A 12,385-nucleotide genomic window follows, 5' to 3' on the forward strand; every position below is an offset into this window, starting at 1 on the left:
ATCCTGATCATTCATAGAAATTCTAGAATCAGTCAGGTACAGTTACAGTCAATCACCTTTATTCCAGGGTTAGAACAAGGCCGTGTACACCACACACAGGAGCACAGGACAGAGCAGTCTCAGCCGAACGGGGGAGGGAGGGCAGGTTAGTCTTTTTAGATTATTTCGCCTCACAGAGAGATTATTCGACTGCTGCAAATGACCCTGTCTTCCTTCTCCCACCCATCCTCATGCTCTCCTCTAGTCAAAGGAAGGCTCCTCATTCATTCTCATTCATAGTGTTGCTCTCACTCTCATAACATCCTCACTGGAAAGACAATGTATGTTCATTTCCCCTCCCAATTCTATAAGTATCTCTCTCCTTTAGGGAGAAGCCAGACAGGGCTTGGGGGACTTGGAAAGGTCCTTTAAGGCAAAACTGTGGAGTACTCGAGGTGTGTGTGTTAAGGCAGGTGTCCAGAGCAGTGGCCATAGGGAATAGGCGGGCTGGGCTGGGCTGGGAGGAGGGTGCTCTCCAACCAGTCTGGCTTCTTCCCTCTTCCAAACAGCCAGCCCTCCCCTCCCACGACAGTTTTACTCCTACATCCTAAAAGCCCCTAACTTACTTTCTCTAAATAGTCCCTTGAGATTGTGTGGATTTAGTTCAAAGTTTTCTTTTTTGTTTTTACTATGTAGCAACTTGACTCTGCAGCTCCCTCACTGTGGCATTCCCCTCCCACCCCGCTCTGGCCTAGACAATAAGTTAATGCTAGACACCACAAAAAAGGGCTGACATGGCAGTGCGGGTTTAATATACATATATGTAGAATATATATGTACACACAGTTAGCACGGTCAAGGTAGGAGGGGCATCTTGGGACAGGCAGGAGGCTGGGGTCACTGGACTCTAGGGATTTGGCTACAGGAGGTGTTCACAAGCCCAAGGCGCCAGGATATTGAGGGAGAGGGGTTACCAAGTCCCCTCCTGGATTGAATTGGGGGTCAGTGCAAAGGAAAACACTAGTTCTTCCCTTCTTTCGGACTTGGGGTGTTCTAGACCAGAGAGGGAAGGTTGCCTACAATAACCATACTGGGACCCTGTAATTGGGGGCAGAATTGGAGTTAAAACCTAGGGATCTCATTCCCCAACCTCCCTAGGTTTGTGGTCAGTAATAGGAATAAAGGAGTGGTAAAGAGGCCCTTCAGCCCCATCTCAGGCTCAGTGGATCACTGTTCCAGCACAGTCTCTCCAGAGCACAGGTGGGTGGGGGGGTATCTAATGCTGGGTGCTCTGTGGGGTTTGAACTTTGGGGTCAGGAAAGGATCCAGTGGTCCTCTGTCATTAGATCCCTGGCTCATACCCATCCAAGGCCCCTAAGGGGTACAGCATGAGGTACAAACACTGAACTCTGGCTTTGCCCCTCTCAGGTGGGGGTTGGGGAGCCTCTTCACCTTCCTTCCCACTGCTTTTAATTAGATCCACCTACCTCTCCTGTGCCTCACTCCTACCTCAGCTTGTCGCTGTAGGATAATGCAGGTCCTTTCTGCTCCCACACTTGCGATGTGGGGGAAGAGTGGAGGAAAGGGAAATAGGAGGAATGTACCCATTTCTATATGTATAGAAATAGCCCCTACCTCCCCCTAGAGTGGGGAAGCAGCCCCCCACAGCCTCTGACCCCCAACCCCTCACGAGGAAGAGGAGCTAGGTGAGCTAGACATGTAGACAGACAGCCAGAGCGTGCGCACACGCACACACACGCGTACAGTAAGGGGGTTAGGACCAGGTTAGTAAGTGGGTAGATTTTGGGAGGGTTGCCCTTGCCTCCTCCCCTGGAGGATGGGGGAAGGGAGTGGTCCGATGAAGGTCCAACCTTCCTCCTCTTCCTCCCCCTTGCTCAGGCTTTCTTCGGTGGAGGAGCCAATTTGATGATCTCTTCCTCAGAGGGCTGCCGGATAATGTCTGGGGGCAAAAAGGGATGTGTCCATGGATGAAAGTCATGGGAAACGCCAGGCAGGCCCATTGAGCATCAGCCTTCATGCTCCCACCACCAGGATCATCCATGGGAGGGGACAGAGGTGCATAGTGAAGGCATGGCCTCTTACCTTTGTACTTTTTGGCACTGGGGATACGGGTTAGCTTGGTGTCCAGTTCGTCCTCCTCAGAAATTTTCAGAACACGGGTTCTATAGTCAACCACCATAGTGAGTAGGTCAGGGCGGCGAGAGATCTCAAAGATGTGCTCAATGTAGGAGAGGTTGTCTAGAGCAAGGCAGAAGACTGGTGGTCAGAACTAAGCTAGGGAGGTCAGCTTCCCCCATTGTGTCAGACCAGGCTTATGGGACCAAGACCGAGTTGCTCACATTGGGTGTTGGAAGGGGCAATACTGGAGGAAGAAGGGCTACTAAGCCAAAAAAAGAAAGCTAAGGCATCAAACAGTACAGAAGAGTACTGTTCCCAAGAAGGGCAGATCGTCGATCAATGAAGTTTCTAGATTATGGATTCAGAATGAGGGGTTTAGGTTAAATACCATGTCTTTTGGTGGGGGTGTGTGGGAGGGAGGCAGAATAGAAAATTAACTGGCCTTCCAAGTACGCCCCCACCCCTCCTACTTTTCCTCCAAGTAAGCAGAATTTCCTGGGACTGGAGGAATGGAATCTGCAGACAACCCAGGAGAGCTATGCCTAGTGAGAAAGCTAATTCTGAATCAGAGAAGGCACAGCCATGACCAAAGGATGAGCTCCATAGCTTGCCCAGTTCTGGGAGACTGCAGGCGCCTTGGCTTCTCCCGTGTGACTTCTGCAGTACCATGTTTCCCCGAAAATAAGACCGAACCAGAAGATAAGCCCTAGCATGATTTTTCAGGATGACATCCACTGCACATAAGCGCTAATGCGTCTTTTGGAGCAAACATTAATTAATATAAGGCTTGGTCTTATGTTCAGGGGAACACAGTCGTCTAACTGTAACGTCCTCCTCAGCCTCCCTCCCTGCTATCCATGCTAGTCAGGTTCATGTCTTTGAAGGGCCCTCTGATCACTCTCCTCACCTATCAAATACCTTATCACTCAAGGCCCTTCACAGCACAGCCGTAACTTACCTTTCCAGCCACTTCTAAACATACCCTATGCCCCAGCAAGTTAAGGAGGTCCCCTTGCTTTTCCGAATACACCAGACAACTCTCCCACCTCTGTGACTAGTCCTTGACCTAGCATGACCTTTGGATTCTGCCTTTGAAATCCCACTTGCCATTTAGGGCCATCTTACATACACCAATTCCTCCCAGAGCAGTGTTCTCTAAAAGTGGATAAGAAAATCCTAACAATTTGTGGTTTTAAATTGTATCACTTTTAACATGTGTTTTAATGTTTTGTTACATATGTGATAATTGCACAATCATATCTGAAGAACATTTTCTACTGACAAGGGGCACACTGAAGAATGCGCAGACCATGGCCCTAGAGCCCTTCCAACTGTTAGAGCATCTCTCTCGCCCTGCCTTGTCAGAGAGGAATGCACGCTGTGTGTATAGGAGCTCTGAGCTCATTGCTCTTTGCTCAGTGAACGGAGCCCACGAAACGCTGCGGCAGGGTGCTAGTGTCCTCCCCCACCTTTGTCCAGCTTGTTGTGGCTCTCCAGGAAGCTAAACCAGGCACTGCCTGTTGTGATCTCCTCACTCTTCTCACTGGGGATGTCCTCCTTGCAGGCCGATTTGAGCTGCTCCAGATCTTCCAGGGTTATGTTGTTGGTCAGGTCCTGGAGGAGGGTCCCGTACTCAGCCATGACTGGGGTTGGGAGGAACAGAGGGAGAGGAGGTTGAGCTGGAGCTTGGGGGTGTGCTTCACTTACTGGCACGTCCCACCCCTCCTCTATCCCACCAGGCAGGTGCCTAGAACAGGGTTGGGGAGGGCCAGGGCTGGAAGGAGAAAAGACTGAAGGGAAGTGGGAGTAAAAAGGAAGATATTTGGAAGTTAGGGACCAGGCTGGAGCCTAGAGTGACAAGTCACACCTCCTTCCACCCATCTTTTTTCTTCATTTTACACCCTCTAACAGTAACCCTGGCAACAGCTCCCCTGACTGAGGAGGTGGTTACCATAGCAACCTGCTTCTGACTTTCTCACCCGCTGCATCCAAGCCCCCCCCCCCCGCCCCCCGCCAGAATCACCTCACCCACCTGCAACCCGGCCCCTTACAAAACAAAAACAAACAAAAAAACTTCCAAAACAACGACCACAGGGAGAGGCTTGCTGTAGCAGTGAGAACCTAAAAAGAAGGGGCTAGAGGTGGTTGGTTGGGTCTCGTGTTCTAGCTCCCATTTTCCCCCAGAAGCAAAGGGGTCGGTCCCTCATTTCAACTTCCCATCACTCCACAAATGACTCATTTTGGATGGATGCCTAGTTGCTTGGTCGAATGGTCCTCTGGCCCCGCTGTGCTCAGCCATTAGGGCTCTGAGGGAGAGGGCAAGGAGGGGTGAAGCAATGAGTCGCCCCCACCTTTGTGGAGCCCATTTTCTCCCTTGATTGCTGCTGGGCCTCCACACAGCCGTCTCCCCTAGTCTTTGTGCTGTGCTTGCAGCCCCCGCGCCCAAGAATACCAAGCGCGGCTGGCTCTGGCCCCCTGCCCAGTTCCCAGGCTGGCTGGGTGGCAGGGGGAAGGGGCTTAGATGCAGCTTTGGGAGAGTCTGGCAGGAAGGGGGCTGCCACTCCTGCTTGCATCAACACCTGGCTAACACTACCTTCAGCATGAGCTCCCAGAGGGGGCTTGGCAAAGCTAGATCTCACCTAGGCCTTCACCCCACCCCTCTTTCATGGAGATGCTTAGGTGACATGTAGAAGACTCACGGCCCTCCTTTCACTCACTAAGACAGGAACTGTGGCTCAGACAAGAAGGTCAGACCTTGGAATGAATTTTCTGGATTTGATGTGAAACCAGTGGTGAGTTTAAAAGGGGGCTTTTCCCCCCCACAATGAGTATATAGTTTATAATCAAAAGTAAAGGATTTTAAAAAGTAAATTGTCATAAATACTCTGTGGTTAGACCAAAGGGTGAGACAGGAACCAGATGACCTTGTGCTTGACTGAGACTACCCACAAATCATGCCAACAATGGGCTGGGAATGTGGCAAAAAGAAGGGGGCTGGTTGACACCCCCCCCCCATTTTCCTTATTTCTGGCCTATATGCAGGGAAACTGAGGCAGGAGGCATGGCACAGTAAGAGGCATGGAACCAGAAGTCCCCATTCCCAGCCCCCTATTTGGACCAAAACAAGTCTCCCTTGGTGGCAGGCACCGTGACACAAATACACAATGAGCCAGGCAGCAGGGCCAGCACGATCCCCACAAGAAACAGGCAAGCTCACTTGCACACCCAGGTGCAACCAGACAGAAGGGCCCAGCGGTGGCCCTGCCAGGCTGGGCCAGGAACAATGCTCTCTGACTGTCAGCACCAGGAACCGTCTCTGCCTTGAAATCTAGGTCACAGCAGCAGGCTCGAGCCCAGCTGCCCCCTCCACTGATAATCCGAGGACAGAAAAGGTGGTGGTGGGGGGGGTGAGGGCAAAGGGGAAAATGGGGAGGCGGTCCAGAGATGAGAATAATAGAGGCAGGGGTGTGAGGAGAGCTGAAAAGGACAGAGCTGCATGGGAAGGAGGCAAGATGCCCCCAAGAAGACCCTGCCCCAATGGAGGAGACCCTGGGACCAAGCCATCAGCAGAAAAATGGAACGGAATTTAGGGTGATCCTGCCCTGCTTTCTCATGGAAGAGCTTGTAAATAGATCTGGTGGGAGGAAAGAGAGAGAGAGAGATTGAGAGAAAGGGAGAGAATATATGTGTGTGTGTATCTCCTGAGAGGAGTTAAGATTTAGGCCTCTGAATCTAAAACACAGGGGAGGTAGGCGGGAAGGGATTAATGTGTGTGAGACACTCACCCACATAGGTGGGTAAGAGCTTTCTGAGAGTGAAACAGATACAAGGACACCCCTTAGAGAGATGGGGTGGGCATGTTAAAGTGGCAGGGGGAAGTGTGTGTGCCAGGGTTTTACTATGGATGCTCACCCCTGGTGTGGGCACAGGCATGGGAGGCAGTTGCTGGTTCAGTGGGTGTGTGATTGTACTGGTAATGGATGTGTATATGCCAGCACTGGATGTGTATGGCTGTGAGTGTATGTGGTCTGTGTGTCTGTATGTGTCTGAGCTAGCTGAGAGTATGTGTAAGAAGACAGATAACCACAGGCTCCTAACAAGAGAAAAAAGGAAGGGTGAGGGGATCCTACAGAATGGAGGAGGAGATCTGGGTTTGGGAGAGGGAAAGAGGCTGCAAATGAGGAATCCTGTGGGGGAGAGAGGCAGGGAGCATAGAGTCCAGGAGAAGGCTGCTGCCTCAGCTTGATGGTTACTATGGCAACCTCTGTTCTGGGTGCCCCCACCTCAGTCCAGGACTATGACACCGAGACCAGTGAATGGGAGGGTGTATGGGGAGTTGTAAGAAAAGACAGAAAACAGGAGTAAGGCCCCTTGAGGGAGCGGAAAGGCAGCTGGGTTGTCTCCCTCCCCAGAGACATCCCATTTGCCCAAGTCTGGGTGTGGCAGTAGGGTAAGCGCAGGATAATTTAGGGGAAATGTTTGGGGCGCGAGGAGGTGGACTCTCGATGTGGCTCTCAAGTCTCACTGATCATTGTCCCTGGGGTGGGCTGGCCATGCTGGGACTTGACAGAAGTTTGGCTTCGTCACCCTCCATGTCACGTTCCTGAGATTCAGACTGCTTAGGGCCTACGTCGCACTCTCCTGCCCTCCTAAGCTCTGGAGCAGTGCAGAGGCTGGGCAGGGAACACCAGGCAGCCTGGGTGGAGGCCATTCTTGGGACAGGATACCAGGGCAGGAACTGGGAACCGGAGCTGAGGCTGCCAGGAAGTCAGCCCCTTTCCTCCCAGGTCATTCTGTTCTCTGCTCACAACTTCCTCACACTTTCCTGCCTCCCTCTCCTTCCAAGCCGGCCCAGGTGGAGTCCTGGTCTAAGGTCTGACCAATTTAGGATGCTGAGGCAGAAGGGCTGAGGGTAAGGATCATTATATGTGCTGGCCTGTAGGGAAGGACTTGGGAGCTTGACAGGTATCTGATCCCTGGGCACTGGGGGAGGAAGGAGCAAGCCCTGCCTAGCAAAATGGGATGACCACCTGTGGAGGTGGCAACACCAAAAGATTTCTGTGCATTTTGACATTAATTCATGATTATCCCCTCCTCCTAGCATTTGCTTCCAAATCCTCAATACATTTAAGAAGAAAGCTTGAGGATTAAGAGCTGCTGCCCCTCTTTCCTTCCCTCCCTCACATCTGCTGCAGCTGTCTAAGGCTGAGGGGAGGGGCCTGGAGATCCCTGCAGTGGGCAGGAGGGGACCACTAGGCACTCAAGTGTGTCAGTCTCTGTGCTGCGTGCAGGCGTGCGTGCGTGCAGGCGTGCGTGCACGTGTGTGTGTGTGTGTGTGTGTGTGTGTGTGTGTGGAGGGGGGAGTAATCAAGGAGAAGCAGAGGGTTGGGAAGGGAGAGTGCAGGGTTCTACTTTAAATTTTATCTGGGCTCCAAATTCAAGCAGTCCTGTAGTTCATCCGTTAATTATTCCATTAATCCATTAATACTATTCTCAACTGACTTCTTCCCTTAGCTTCTATTCAGCATTTTTTTTTTGGGGGGTGGGGTGGTCTTTATTCCTGTAGCAAAGAACAGGGCTCTAACACTTCAGAGTCAGCCTGGAGTGAGGGGAGGCAGGATACCTGGGTCTCAGGACCTTTCCAATGCAGTCCAAGAAGCAACATGGGTCACCTCTCTGTCTAAGAGAACAAAGACCAGATGGAGATGAGGGCATTAGGAGATACCCACTGGACCAAGAAGGCAGAGGGCCACCTGACGGTGAGGAGAAGGTGGGGCCTGTGCTGCTCTCCCCTCATTTGGTTGTCTCCCCACTCCTATTTCTGTTCTGTTTCTCCCTCATCCATTCCCTCTCTCCCTGGTTTCTCAGTCTCTTTCTCCTTTCCTTTCAATGGGGTTTCATCCTATCCCACTTGGTGGTAAACATGGCTACTCAGGACTCCTGGCTTGTGACTCAGTGTCCCCATCTGAATACTCAGAGCTACCATCCTATTAGGAAGGAGTGAGCTACCCTGCTGTAGAGAGAGAGGGTAAGTCTGGTGGGGAAGTGCCTAGATTGGTTGGCTGTACACAGGTTGGTGATGTCCCCCACTGCACTGTACATGAGGATCTGTATGAGAGAGTGAGGGGATGGCATGGCAGGGTGTGATTCTGTGGCTCTCTTCTTCATGCCTGATAATCAATACATGCACACATGATGGGCACAGGTGTCAGGGAAGTGAGGAAGTAGGCAACCAGGGGAGTCAGCAGCCTAAGGCATCTCTGGCAATTTCCCTAATACAGTGTTTAACCACAAAGGAAAGAGCAATTAAAGCTAGTCGCTCTGACAGCCTAGGGGCCAGACACTGTAGTAGAGAAAACACACTGATTCAGCATGTTTTCCCTAACTCCCTGTGGTCTCACCACCATCCTGCTTTCGCCCTCTCTAATTTTCTGACCCTTTTTATAGTCTATTCCCCAACACTCTTCCCAGTCTTCGGACCATCTCTTTCTCTCACTTCCTCCCTCTCCCTGTTCCTGACTGTATCTCTGTCCCTCTCACCTTCCCCTCATTCTCTCTCTGACTTGGGCTCCATTCTTGGCTGACTCATACTTATTCTTTCTTTTTCTCCCTCTCCCTTGCTTCCACCCCCTCCTCCACTCTGATGCCAGAAACCAGCCACTCCCAGCACCCTATAAGCTCTAACGACCCAGCAAGAGTGGCCACCAGCAGCTCCTACCCTCCCTACTCACCCAGTTTCAGAGCACCAGGCTCACTCACCCTCAACATCCTGTCTGGCTCTCCTGGAGTGAGACCAGGATTTTCTCTCAGTTCTTCCCACTGTTTTAAAGAGAGGCAACCTGAAGCCCAAGGCTGGGAAAAGATGCCCAGAAAATTAAGGTGGACTTGGGGACAGTGGCCCCCACTCAGCTGTCCAGTTAGACTAATGTTCTTCCAGGTGATTTGCAAGTGGGATGAGGTGGGGGTTGGATGTGTAGTGCAGGGACGTTTGTAATCTGCTTGTGTGCCAGACGATGTGTGTAGGAGGCACATGGGTGTGTGTCACCGTGTGTGCTGGCGTGTCTCTTGTAGGTGTGTGTCCCTGTCAGTTTTGACACGGATTATATGAAATTAATTAGGGGTTTTACGTTAGCTACTTCAGTCCTCTACACCCCAGCTCCTTCCTTCCCTACGGACACACTGTCGCCAATCCCACCTCTTCCCCAGGTGCAGAGGGCGGGGTGGGGGCGCACAGGCTGCCGGAGGACTGAGACGGGCTGGGCCGGGAGGGAGGCCACCCCCGAGGTTGAGTCCGCAGCCAGAGAAGGGGAGGGGGGCGGCAGCTGGCCGCCCAACAGGCTGGGCGGGAAGCAGGCCCGTACGGACTCTCAAAGCGCCTGCCAGCGGGGACTGGGAGGCCAGAGCCCCGCCGCCTCTGGCACATGCTCGAGGCGCCCCACTGGGGCCTGAGTCCAGGGGCCTGACCCCGCGGACCCGACCGGGGCCTCACACCCCACACCTGTCCGGGCGTCCCGATCCACGCCCCTCCGAGCCCAGACCCCAAACCTTCCCCCTCCCCGAGCCACGTCCCCTCCACACCCTCTCACCGCCTCCGGGCCGAGTGCGCAGGGCGCGGGCACTCTGGCGTCCCTGTTTCCTGAGCAGCGTCCGGAGCCTCCTCCTCGGCTCCAGCCGCCGCGCAGCTTCCGCCCGCGGAGCCGGAGCCAGAGCCCAGAGCCGCCTCGCCCCACCCGGCTGACCGTGACGTCAGAGCCGGGGAGGGGCGGGGAATGGTGGGGAGGGGTAAGGGGAAACCGAAGGGTTGGGCTTCTGGAAGACTCCTGCGAGGGGGATGGCGCCTCGTCCCCTAAACCTCGAAACTCAATTATCAGATTTAATTCCTTCCCAATGGGACACCCTCCTCCCGTGATGACCTTTCGATGACCACAATGGCTGGAACCCTGGGAGGCACAGAGCAAGTTTGGGTTTAGGGGTTTGGAAGGCCTTTGGTCTCTGGGTCCTCTTAGCTGCTTGACTTGGTATTTTGAAAAACCTCTTTTCTCCCCTTTATGTGTCAGGGGTAATGACTGCTCAGACTACCCACGTTGGACGGTGGGGCTGGAGGTAGGGGTGGGGGCCAGAAGCAACACTAGAGCAGACTTCGCTGGACATGGAGCCCCAGATTTCCCTCTAGGATGAAGCCAGCCGGCCCCCTTGTGTTCCTCTCACCTTCGTCAAATGTACTACCCTACCGCCTTCCCTCCACCATGATGTCATTTTATTTTCTGGGGAGAAAAAGAGCAGCGATGAGCTCAGCATGCAAATATAGATAACTTGCAAAGCCACACTTACCTCTGTCTCCTAGCTCTGCCCCTCTGCCCTGGCCTGGGATGGCAGCTCTCACTTCCCTTCCACCCCAGGGACTTTCCTCCCCCAGATTCTCAGCCAGACTGAAAGAAGGAAGAAGTGGGGAAGCATATGTTTTCCACCCCCTTCTCCAGCCTAAGGGGTCTTGCCTCAACTCCTGCAGAGGCTGGCTCTGGGAAGAGGTCTGAGCCGCATCAGTGTCCGGGCCACCTCCAGGGACTCCCCTGGCCTCCCTTCAGTTCCTTCTTGTTAGAGACTCCTCAGGAAACTACAGGTGAACCCTCCTTTCTAGAATCTACACTGCTCCTAGAAAGAGGCCCAGGCTTCTGCTGCTTTGGGTTTCACAGCCTCTGTGCTCTTTACCCTGTCCCCCAGAGTCCCCTGTCACATTTGCCTTTGTATGTATCTCATCTGTTCTGTGTGGTGGGGCCAAAACTATTTCACTGACCCATCTTTGAGACTGAAACTAAATGATTTATCTGCACCAGTGGAAGGTCCAGGTCTTCTAGAATTAACCAAGTACAGGGGACTTGGACTTCATGCTGCTTCTACTCCTTTCTCAGACAGGTTATGCCTCTGAGCCTCAGTGTCCTCGCTGGTAAGATAGACACCAGTGTCTATCTTACAGTGTTCTTCTGAGATTCAGAAATTGTCAGTGTCCAAGGACCGGTACAAATGGGGGCTTAAAACATGGGAGCTATCGTTTAGTCTGGGCCTTCCGCTGACCTATGCCAGACAGTGAGCTCCATGGTATTATTGTATTGGCCTAGTGCCCGTACTATGTTGTTGTCACGCCGCTGCCTGCCTGTCTGTCCCCTCGTACCTACCGCTAAAAAAAAAGAAGAGTCTGTGAGACTATTCTTTTCAGGGACATTGCTTCTCCTTCATGCCATCTCCTTGTTTGGCCCCAAAGGATGGCTGGCCAACCAAGGACGGGTAAGAGTCCTCAAGAAAGGAACAACCTAAGACAGGCACAGTCGTGTGGGGACCACCAGGAGAATTCACGGGGTTGATAGAGATGGGCACAGTCCCCACCTTCCCCCGTCTAAGGAGAGCTTCTGCCTCTGTGGCTGTATTCCTTCCCACAACCTGCTTGGGAAGTGATAACATCAGTTCTCCATCTTAGTAAGTTTTCGACATAAAGGTTTTGTCCCCTGGGGAGGTACAAACAACAATTACTAATACATCATGGGACTTTCGACAGGCAAGAGTGATTGGTTTGAACCAGTTTTCTGGTATCATGTATGAGACTCACAGACCGTAGTAAAAACAGTGCTACTTCCTTGTATGTGCATCGATAAAAGCCACAAGGTGGCCCAATTCAGGGCTCTCAGTCCTTTGAGGCTGTGAGACCCTTGGCCCCTGTTTCAAAACTTTCTTGATTTCTGTTTCTTTCTTAACCCTTCACGGCCCCTTCTCGTTGTCTCACTGCCTGTGTTGCACTGGATGCGACACTATGTATTAAACAGTTATTAAATGGGTACAAATTGGATGAATACATGGTTTCTACTCTACACTCCTGCCACTTCTCCAGGAATCCTGGATTTGTCTGTGGAGGGTGCAAACTTCTCTAACCTCAGGTCTCATTCTTCCACACTCAGAAATCTTCTAAGTCTCCAACAACACCCTTATACCTGATCCATGAAAACTGTCTGTTAGTTATGAGCTTGTTCAATTGTTTGTTTCCCCCACCCCCACTCCTGACGCCTTTACACATACCCCAGGCTGGGTCCTGCTGAAGAGAATTCGGATCCTTCCTGCCAGGAACTCTAGCAGGCCCAGATGTGGGGGATCCCCAGCATACAAACCTCAACACCTCTTCTCCATTTCCATGACCACCACTCGGGTTCATGTTCTCCCAACTTCACCCCAATTATTTTAATGGTCTCCCATTGAAAGAGTTGGGCTTCCTGCCTCTGGT

The 12,385-nt window shown here is 52.4% G+C and overlaps 1 protein-coding gene across 2 annotated transcripts; it reads right to left on the bottom strand.

Moving 5' to 3' along the window:
* Positions 1–37: 37 nt before the first annotated feature.
* Positions 38–9,863, bottom strand: PEA15 (proliferation and apoptosis adaptor protein 15). 2 transcript variants are annotated; one of them, XM_019716416.2, is made up of 4 exons: positions 9,705–9,863; positions 3,588–3,761; positions 2,083–2,238; positions 38–1,939 (listed from the first exon to the last, which is right to left on the bottom strand). In XM_019716416.2, exons 2-4 carry the CDS (start codon positions 3,757–3,759, stop codon positions 1,875–1,877), a joined length of 393 nt encoding a protein of 130 aa, XP_019571975.1. In that variant the 5' UTR covers positions 3,760–3,761; positions 9,705–9,863; the 3' UTR covers positions 38–1,874. The 2 variants fall into 2 exon arrangements, with proteins under 2 accessions (XP_019571975.1, XP_019571976.1); XM_019716417.2 differs by having other exon boundaries at positions 9,697–9,836.
* Positions 9,864–12,385: the final 2,522 nt, after the last annotated feature.

Source organism: Rhinolophus sinicus, linkage group LG17, assembly GCF_036562045.2.
Source record: "Rhinolophus sinicus isolate RSC01 linkage group LG17, ASM3656204v1, whole genome shotgun sequence".
NCBI lineage: Eukaryota > Metazoa > Chordata > Mammalia > Chiroptera > Rhinolophidae > Rhinolophus > Rhinolophus sinicus.

Coding starts and splice junctions, on each gene's coding strand:
- PEA15 (XM_019716416.2), bottom strand. CDS start 3,759: ATGGCTGAGTACGGGACCCTCCTCCAGGACCTGACCAACAACATAACC. Junction 2,239..3,587: donor CCACAACAAGCTGGACAAAG/GTGGGGGAGGAC, acceptor GCCTTGCTCTAG/ACAACCTCTCCTACATTGAG. Junction 1,940..2,082: donor CAGTGCCAAAAAGTACAAAG/GTAAGAGGCCAT, acceptor TTTTGCCCCCAG/ACATTATCCGGCAGCCCTCT.